Genomic DNA, 8,636 nt, shown 5'->3' with positions numbered 1-8,636 from the left:
AAAGAGGGCACCCTTGGCGAGGACAGCGGTGGCAGCACTTGCAGCCACGGACGAGGAGGCAAGGCAGCTTTGACTGCATCCTGAAGGCGGAGGAGGAGACACCTGCCTTTCTCAGGCAAGAGAAGAGGTGTATTTTTTTGGGCCTAATTTCCAGAAACACTGAGGCCCTGTGAGCAAGGGGGAGAACTCTAAGCACCCATGAATAGGCCCTATGTGTTCAGCAGGGGTGGGATGTATTATTTGTAGGACCTGGTACTTATCTCAGGACAAATTGTCATCAGCTGTCAGGAACTTAGGCATTAGAGCTTCTTTCAAAATAAGAGCTTGCTCTTGTACTGCTAACAAAAGACAAGGCAGAGTACCCTTCCATATCCATATCAGAAATCAGTGTTTGCCCCCTTTTTCTCAGTGTCTCAGCACCAGGGTCTGGAGGAAAAGAAATTACTTAAAGCAGAAAATTTTCTAACACAGCCCTCCCCCAAAGTGAAGAAGCTGTGACAGGGTGGTGAGCACAGCCACAAGCACCAATCCTGGAGGGGGCTTAGCTGCAATGGGAACCGATACATGGCCCCAGGTCTACAACCCTGGCCAAGTCTCTGTGCCCCAGGCCCTTATGGGCAAAGCCCCCTTTCTTTTGAGAAGCTCAGCTCCCTCCTAACTGTGGCTTGGCAGAGGTGTTTCCAGCTAGGTTCCATTCAGACTGTGCCAGATGATCAGAAGCTGGTTGCATATCCACGTTGAAGCAGCCATTATTGCTACCAGGGCCAGATCTGACTCCTCATGCGAGGATGTGGATTGCTCTCCCACCAGCTTCTCCAGTTCTGACAGATGACGTAAGGCAGCAGGGGATGTCAGTGCTCTGAGCAGCACAGTCCAGGTGGCCCAGGCTGTCTCATCTCTCTGCTCCACCTCTGTTACACCAGGGTGATGCTGAGGCACAGCACACCCAAAGCTCGTGCTCCACAAGGAGCAGCTGCCCTCAGCAGCGCAGCTGCAGGGACGCAGCCCAACCCAGCTCTGCCACCCACGGCCACGCATCGCCTGCATATCCCACAGGGCATTTCCTCTGCAGCATGCACAGCTCATGTCGTCACGCCATACATTTTAGCCTGTCATCCTGCCCCAGTGTCCCTGAAGATGAATGGACTTCTGCACCCTCATGCTGGGAGGAGGGAGGGGGCGTGTTTGCTGGATTGTTTGCAGAGATAGCTTTGGCAGAGCCAGGTGCTCAGTTCTGCTGAGCATGCCAGGCCTGAGGCTTTACAAAGGACTGTGGTGCAGGCACAACCTGGCCTCTCTTCCCCTTGCTTAGTCTCTCCGCTAGGAGCTTTCAGCCATCTCCCACCACTCTTGCCCTGGATCCTGCAGATAGACAGAGGCAGCAAGTGGAGAAGGGGACCCTACTATCCAACACACATACCCAGCACAACAGCTCCGTGCTCCCACACAGCAGCCCAATTCAGCAGGCTGCCCTCTTGCCTGCTCCCAAAGTCCTATCCTCCTTCCTGCCCTCTCCCCACAGCGCCCCACATAATAGCTCCCAGAGCACTGGCTCAAATGCTGCCCAGATCTGTTATGCTTGATTTTACCCAGAAAGGTAGTGGGCTGACTCCAGGCCCCTGCAACAGGAGATACATGTAGCAGGTTTCAAGGCTGACGTCAGTGCAGGAAAGGTTAGGAGAAAGGGTGTGGGTTATCAGGGGAGGAAGAGAGGTCCTAATCCTAGGGAGCAGAGGGAGGAACTGAGAGTACCGTTCACTGTTGATCTATAAGCACCCACCTGGCTCCCAGGCTAAAGTCATGGCAAGAATGACAGATGGACCTGCAGAACCAGAGGCACATGCTAGCCCTCAGTAGGAAAGCACTGTGGATTCACTTGTCTTCTCTCGTGCTCAGCAGAGAATCTCAACCCTTCTCCAAGCTACAGTTCTGTACTCTTCTTTCTCCAGCCCTGGCTATTGTCCCCACCTGTGTGTGGAGCTGCCAGGACACTTATTCAGGGCCAGCAGGTGCAAGAGCCTGGAATTTGCATCCAGGCTTTTCACTGAAATGGACTCACAAAGGCTCTCAGCTTTTTGCAGCCTCGCCTGAACCCAGGGCCACTGCAAGGTGTCTCAAGACTCTTGCTGCAGAGCTGCCTTGTGTTTGAGGGTGGCACCACTCCTAAAATTCACCCTAAAAAAACAGAACTCCCCACACTGGTCAAACTTTCTGTTTACATCTCTTGCAGAGACTGCCAGGGTTCTGCCATCTAGTCAGAAGCCACAGATGCATCAGCTGGGAAGCCTATTACAAGTCAAGCTGTTCTCATTTTTAACAGCTGCAAACAGATAAGGCAATCTTAAAAACAAGAGACCTTTATCACAACAGCAGCAAACCTCACCTTGGATGAATCATGGCTAAGCAAGTAATGTTTTCAATCACCTTTCCATGCCTAGCCTGCTTTTTCTTGTCAGCTGCTGCAGCACAAGCTGCTCTAGGCTTATGTTACAGCTCGAGGGACCCAATGCCTCAGGTAGAAAATGTCTATTTAGAAGGAAGGATATATCCAGTATCTTTTGGAGTCCATGAATGGACATATTGTAATCACCCTGACTGCAGTAGAGAAAAACAGACATTAAAATACTGCTGGTAAATGAAAAATGGAACAGCTGTCAGTCAGCACCTGGAAAGAGTTTACAGAGCCAGACAGAGAATTATATACCACAGTAACAGGATTAAGGGGTAGATAAAAGATAGTCATAACACCAAGAGAGAGTGAAAAAGGGAAATGACAGGTCACCTTTGCAGATGAAGAAGAAACATGTTGCATCTCTCACTGAGGAGGCTGCAAGGGAGAGCTAGAAGGGGCACAGCAGAGCTCAGATGCATGATTCCCAGAGGATGAAGGAACAGATTCTGCCCAAACCTGAGACACTGCTTCAAAAAAGAACTGTTAAAAGAAAACCACATTGTGTGCCCAGGAAGTTTCTCTTCTGCAGAGAGACATTTGCTAGTGAAAAACCCCAAGGTGTTCTTTAAACACATCTATACTTTCCTGGCCTCTTGTGGCATATGAGTGTTTGGATTTAGACAGGGGCAGCTTCAGATAAAAGGTGAAGAGGTCCAGTCCAGTGGCCCAAATTTGAGAAGGGCTCAAACAAAGGACACAGGAACAGCAAGATACACTTCGCGTTAGGAGTGCCTGCCCTTTCCTTCCAGCTCCTAAAGGCATTGAGGAATGGAGAAAATACAAGCTGGAGCTCTGAATTTCCACATCACCTAGGAGACAGCACTTGAGGCAGGAAATCCTCACAACAGCCCAGAAAAAAAAAAAAGGAGGGGGGAAGGATCTTTCAAGGATCCTTCAAAACCATCTGCCTTCCCTTACCTATTTGCTCCCCAGGCAGAAGAGCCAAAGGACTAGCTAAGACAGTCCTGGCAGAAAATATCCAAGCAACAATATAGTATCTCAAGAAGATAAAAGTTCATTCCTGCAATGTGATTGTTTCTGGTCTGGAGCAAAAGGTTCTGCAGAGAAAACTGCTCCAAGACAGCCAGATTAACAGCTTAAGAGAAAAACACCCTCTCTGTGTAAAAGAGTACAACTTGCTATAAGCTTTCATCCTTTCTTGTTTACCAAGACCTTGCTGTTTAACTTTCACTGGGTATCTGTTATCCCAACCAATTTAAGATTAGGGTTTTTTAATATTTTAACTTTGCAAACCAAAAATTAACTAAGTTTTAAGGCTTGTGGATTTTATGACCGGAAGTTGTCTATAACAGTGGGTAGATTGGAAATGAACATCAAAGATTCCAGATATCTTTCTGATCAACAGCAGCTGTTCTTTGAGGGTTTAAAAAAAAAAAAAAAAGCCTTGTTGCTTGTTACACAAAAAGTTTGTGTTGTTTGCAAACTGTTTCTTCCAACACTTGAAAGAAAGGTAGTCAGAAAACAGTGGAACATGGCCTTCCTTTCCCAATTAAGGGGAGGCCGCTCATCTGCTCTAGAACCATGCAATATTCAATTGAGCTGATCAAGTTCAGTTTGGCCCTGTTTTTAATCAGCAAAGATATTAAGCTCTGCTGATTTGAGCTGGCTTCTCCGTCTGCCCCCAAACACTCCTGGAGCATGCATCATGCACAGAGATGGTTGGTTCTGTCACATGCTTTACTCTGGGTACCCCAGGGCTGGGACAAAATAAAAGCACTGAGCATCCCTAGCATCTTGGGTTCATACCTACACCATCTGCTTCTCTTTCATCTCTTTCTTTTTTTAAGTTCTTTATCTTCCCATTACCTTTAGTCTCTGAACACTGTATTAAGACATTATGTTATAAATATTCCATGGGAAAAAACTTAGAGCATGAGCAACCTGGCTTCGGGACACAGTCTAGTATCCTTATGCTCTCTCTTGCTTACTTGAGAGAAAGAAATGTGACACTTGAATAGAGAATAGCTGAATACAGGATTAGAGGAGAATGCCTCAGTCATCAAGTCTACCCATCCCCACCCCTGCTCCAAGCAGCTACAGCACTGAGCCCTTCAAAATTTTTTTAAGGGACAGTTTTATGAGAAGGATTTTTTTTTTTCTCCTGCTATCCCTAGTGAAAGGTTAAATCCAGCAGTTACAAATTCAGCTTTTAGGAAAGCCTAGTTTCAATTCACTGTTCCACCCCACATCTTCCACACAACCCTGAGCTGTTACAGCCCCAGCACCTCTATAAAGCAAGGGCCTTAGTACCTCCTACTTCACCAAGGTGTTGCAAGTGTCAGATATATTTAAGAGCATGAAGCATTCAGATGCTATGGAAACCAGGGCAAGAGAAAAACCAAAAATAGATGGAAGACACAAGCTGTTGAAAAGTCTGGAAAAGTCTTGCTGAGGAAGGCTGTGCTTGCTGCAGCTGATCCCAGAGTGGGATCCATTTAGAGCTCAAGCATAAAATATCCTCTCTCCATTCTTTCCATAGCTTGTCATTTTTCTCTGCCACAGGGAAAGGAATATTCTTTTTCCTCGTTAGGCCTTTGATCTCCCCTCTGTTTAATAGGCCTCCTAATTACCAGTTCCTTTGAACGATTCACATTCTAGCTTGCTCTTCCCATGACCTGGAGTAGACCACTGTCTGACTGCTTCTTATAGCAGGATTATTGGGAACATATCATGAGAATAAACATTACAGAGTACTCTCCTTCTGAAAGGGAAATCCAACAGCAACCTATAAAGAAGGGTGCCTGAAACAAAGAGTTGAGGTACCAGCCTGTGAAACACTATGCTTCTCCTTTTTATAATGCAAACACATTTATTGTGCATATTCACCCTCTACAGACAACCAGTTGCTAAAGTATAATAATCCCTTTCTCAAAAAAAAAAAAAAAAGCCACCACCAAAAACCACCAAACAACCCTCACCAACACAGAAAGTACTTGAAATAGCCAGAATGACATGTGGAAGAAACACAGAGGATGCCAACATGAGGTATACAATCTTACTCAACAGTCAACCAGGTGGAAGACAGTAACAGATGTAGAGCAGTTAAAGCACTGCACAAGGTAGACTGAAGTCATCTAACCCTGGAAAGCCAGGTCCCTCACCAGCACAGACCTCAAGTCTGCTTGAGACCAGAGGTGCTGAGGTCTCACTTCACAGCACTGGCTCTAGTTCCAGGTGCTCATTACAAGCTACTTCTTGAAAATAGAACAGTCTCTGGTCTTTTCAGCATGACCACCACTTCAGTGAGGAAACCCCAGCAAGGTGAGGGGAAGGCTCCAGATGCAAATCCTTGGCTTTATAGTTGTCAGTGCACTTAAGGGAAAGGAAACAGATTGAAGGTGTCCAAGATTCATTTTATAATTTCTTGAGTGCAGCATCAATCTCAGGAATGATCTCCTTCAGCTGGTTCCACTGTTCTGCAGACAAGGCAATCCCTAGAAACAGCAGAAGGAGAGGTTTCAGAGGAGGCAAGCATCAAGTAGCACAACAGATTGGCTCCTTCAGACTAACTACAGAAGGGAAAGTTGGAATCTGAGGCAGAGGCACAGACCAGAAACAGAAGCAGCCTTCTAAGCATGGCAGTTATGCCAGCACTTCAGCATCCATATCAAGAAGTAATCAATGCTATCACAGAAGCACCATATGAGAATATAAGCTCAGATTGCCTTTCAAGAGTCCCACAGCCCCTTATAGCCTATTCCCTAGTACAAATTCCCACACACATGAGCTGGAAAGAAATTCTAGGAGAACCTTACTCCACACAGCAGTTAGGACACCATCCTTTCAACTGCCCAAAGGAAATAATGCCAACTCTAGTGCTATTTAAAAAAACCGCTGCTAACAAAAAATCAGTAGTGTGGCTTAAACGCTAGAGAAGAACTGGCTTCTTTTTAGATCCAGCAGAGATAAGGTCTTGATGTCCTGTCCCTCTCCCTTACAAAACAAACACGGTAGTGGAATTGCTGTGTGGGTTCCAGCCAGATGTTGTCAACTTGTTCTTTCTGGCTTTGTTAAGAATCACATTAAAGAACTAGGGCCCAAGCTTTATTAAATTCTCTAGATAAAGATCAGGGGCCAAGAACTCTTGAGAAAAACAGCACAGGCAGTATTTAAATGAAAAAAACATTTCTTCATGATCTCTGTTTTAACTGACAGATCTTCTGTCTTACATTGTGGGTGTGCTTTTTCCAGCCTGGAAGGAGTCCATAATGCTCCTTTCCATCTCTGCCCCCAATGGCGCAGAAAAGGTTGAAGGCTTTGCTTCCCATTTTCATTACAGGGTACACAGTTCCCTCTAAGTGAGTAATTTATCCTTGTAACTTCTCTGAAGGAAATTAATTTCTGGAAGGAAAACCATGCTTAGCAGTTATGAAGCAAACCAAGCTGAAACAAATTCATCTGCCCTGACACAAAAATCTACAGCAAGGACCCCACATTAACTGAATCTCTACTGGGCACAACACACAGGACAGGTGAAAGGAGTCCAGGGCCTGTGAACTACAAGGCATGCTGGCAAGTCACTGTCAAAGTCCCAAAGCAAAAGGCCCAAGTTGAAGTGTTGACTCGTCAGTTGAAGAGCTCTGGCGAAAAATGTGTCTTCCCTTCTCCACCTGCCTTTGCTTGCATCACCTACTCCGGTAGTGCTGCTGTGATGGGCTGCCCAATTTGTGCCGCTGTATCACATCATCAGACACCTTGCCAAAAGAATAAGGAACACCTAACCCAGAAGCATTGGAGTGTCTTGGTAGGGATCCAGAAGGGTCTTAACCTTCCTGTCCCCACCTAGATAGGGAAGGATGGATTTACTTCTGGGAGTCTCTCCCTGCCAAGCGCAGCTCCACCATTACAGATTAGGGGCAAACACACAAAATGCCACCTTTTTGCCCTAGGCATCACCAATACCAAAACACAAGTTTGTCAGCTAGCAGTAGGACACAAAAAAGCAATATCAAAGCCAGTGTTTTCAGCCTCCCCTCCTCCACCTTGCAGCTCTGCCCCTGTCGACAGCCAGGGAAAGGCCTGGTGATCAAAGGTGGAACCAGAGGCCTGCAGAGCAGCTTCCTGCATTGCTTCTCAGAGCGGTCCTGCCAAGCTCCAGATGTCACTGGAGGCTCACACTCGCTCAATTACTTGTGCTTTTCTTCAGTTGTTGCCACCCAGGCTGAGAAAGTGTTAAACCCTCCCACGTGGTTTGCTCAGCTCCCCACTCCCTCAGTGTGGCATGCACAGGTCTCCCTACCACCGAGGGAGACAGGCTAAGCCGGAGCTGGAGAGCCAGCAGCCGAGGCGGAGAGGCCGGCGCGGCTCCCGGCTGCCACCTAGCGAACACGGTCGTACCTTTCCTCCCAGGTTTCATGCCGCCCTCCTTGTCAGCGTAGAACTCCCTGATGTCTACGAGGACCTTCCCCTTGAAGCAGGACACTCTGACATAACGCATCTTCCCAATCTGCGGTGACACAGAGCCTGCGTTAAACCCAGCCCTGCAACAAGCTGCTCCTCAGCCCATAGGGCCTGTGGGTCACTCAACATGCCAGAGGACTAGTGAAGGAACAGCAGGCACCCCAGGCAGTCAGCTCAGCTACAAAAATGCTCCGCTACAAGTAGAGGAGGTAGAGGGGAGGCCTGTATAAAGAGGAGGAGGAAGATGTGTTCCTAGAGCGGATCCCTGCCCTCCATACCTGGAACATACCCTCCTCTTCACTGCCTTGTCCTAGAGGTTTTTCTGTCACCTTTGAAGGTTTGGCCTCTGTTTTCAGCCTTTTCTCTGACTTAGAAGACGTTTCTTTCTTTCTTTTCTAGAAAGAGACATCACCAGTTTGAACAGCCCAGTCTGAGGAGCCACAGCCCTTCTCCTGGGCCGTACCTGAGCCTCCACAGCACATCAGTTTCACAGTCTACGAACAAGGCACACATGCTACTGGGCGCACTGCCACTGCCAGGTGCCTCTGCTGCCGGTGGCGGGGAGAAGGGGCGCCGCCGGGCCCCTGTCCTGTCTGCCCCGCGGTGCGGGCGGGAAAGGCGTGTCACCTGCCCTCCGGACCGAGACCCAACCGGGAAGCTCTGCTGGCGGCTCTCCCTTCTCCCCGGGGTGGCAGTACCTTCCCCTCCTCCTCCGGGCCGCTCTCCGAGCTGCTCGTCCCCGCCAACTCCTTGGCCTTAGGCA

At 47.9% G+C, this 8,636-nt stretch overlaps 1 protein-coding gene across 1 annotated transcript in view; it reads right to left on the bottom strand.

Moving 5' to 3' along the window:
* Nucleotides 1-5,820: 5,820 nt before the first annotated feature.
* Nucleotides 5,821-8,636, bottom strand: part of LOC103899436 (activated RNA polymerase II transcriptional coactivator p15-like) — a 6,162-nt gene continuing 3,346 nt past the window's right edge. The window contains exons 2-5 of the mRNA XM_009279914.2: nucleotides 8,572-8,628; nucleotides 8,152-8,268; nucleotides 7,811-7,919; nucleotides 5,821-5,907 (exon numbers count right to left, since the gene is read on the bottom strand). Of these exons, the coding sequence (XP_009278189.1) occupies nucleotides 5,828-5,907; nucleotides 7,811-7,919; nucleotides 8,152-8,268; nucleotides 8,572-8,628 (363 nt within the window). The 3' untranslated portion in view covers nucleotides 5,821-5,827. The remainder of the gene's footprint in view (nucleotides 5,908-7,810; nucleotides 7,920-8,151; nucleotides 8,269-8,571; nucleotides 8,629-8,636) is intronic.

The sequence above is a fragment of the Aptenodytes forsteri genome, unplaced genomic scaffold (assembly GCF_000699145.1).
Source record: "Aptenodytes forsteri isolate BGI_AS27 unplaced genomic scaffold, ASM69914v1 Scaffold147, whole genome shotgun sequence".
Lineage (NCBI taxonomy): Eukaryota > Metazoa > Chordata > Aves > Sphenisciformes > Spheniscidae > Aptenodytes > Aptenodytes forsteri.
The sequence above is the reverse complement of the archived record's forward strand: the minus strand, read 5'-3'. Positions and strand labels throughout refer to the sequence as shown.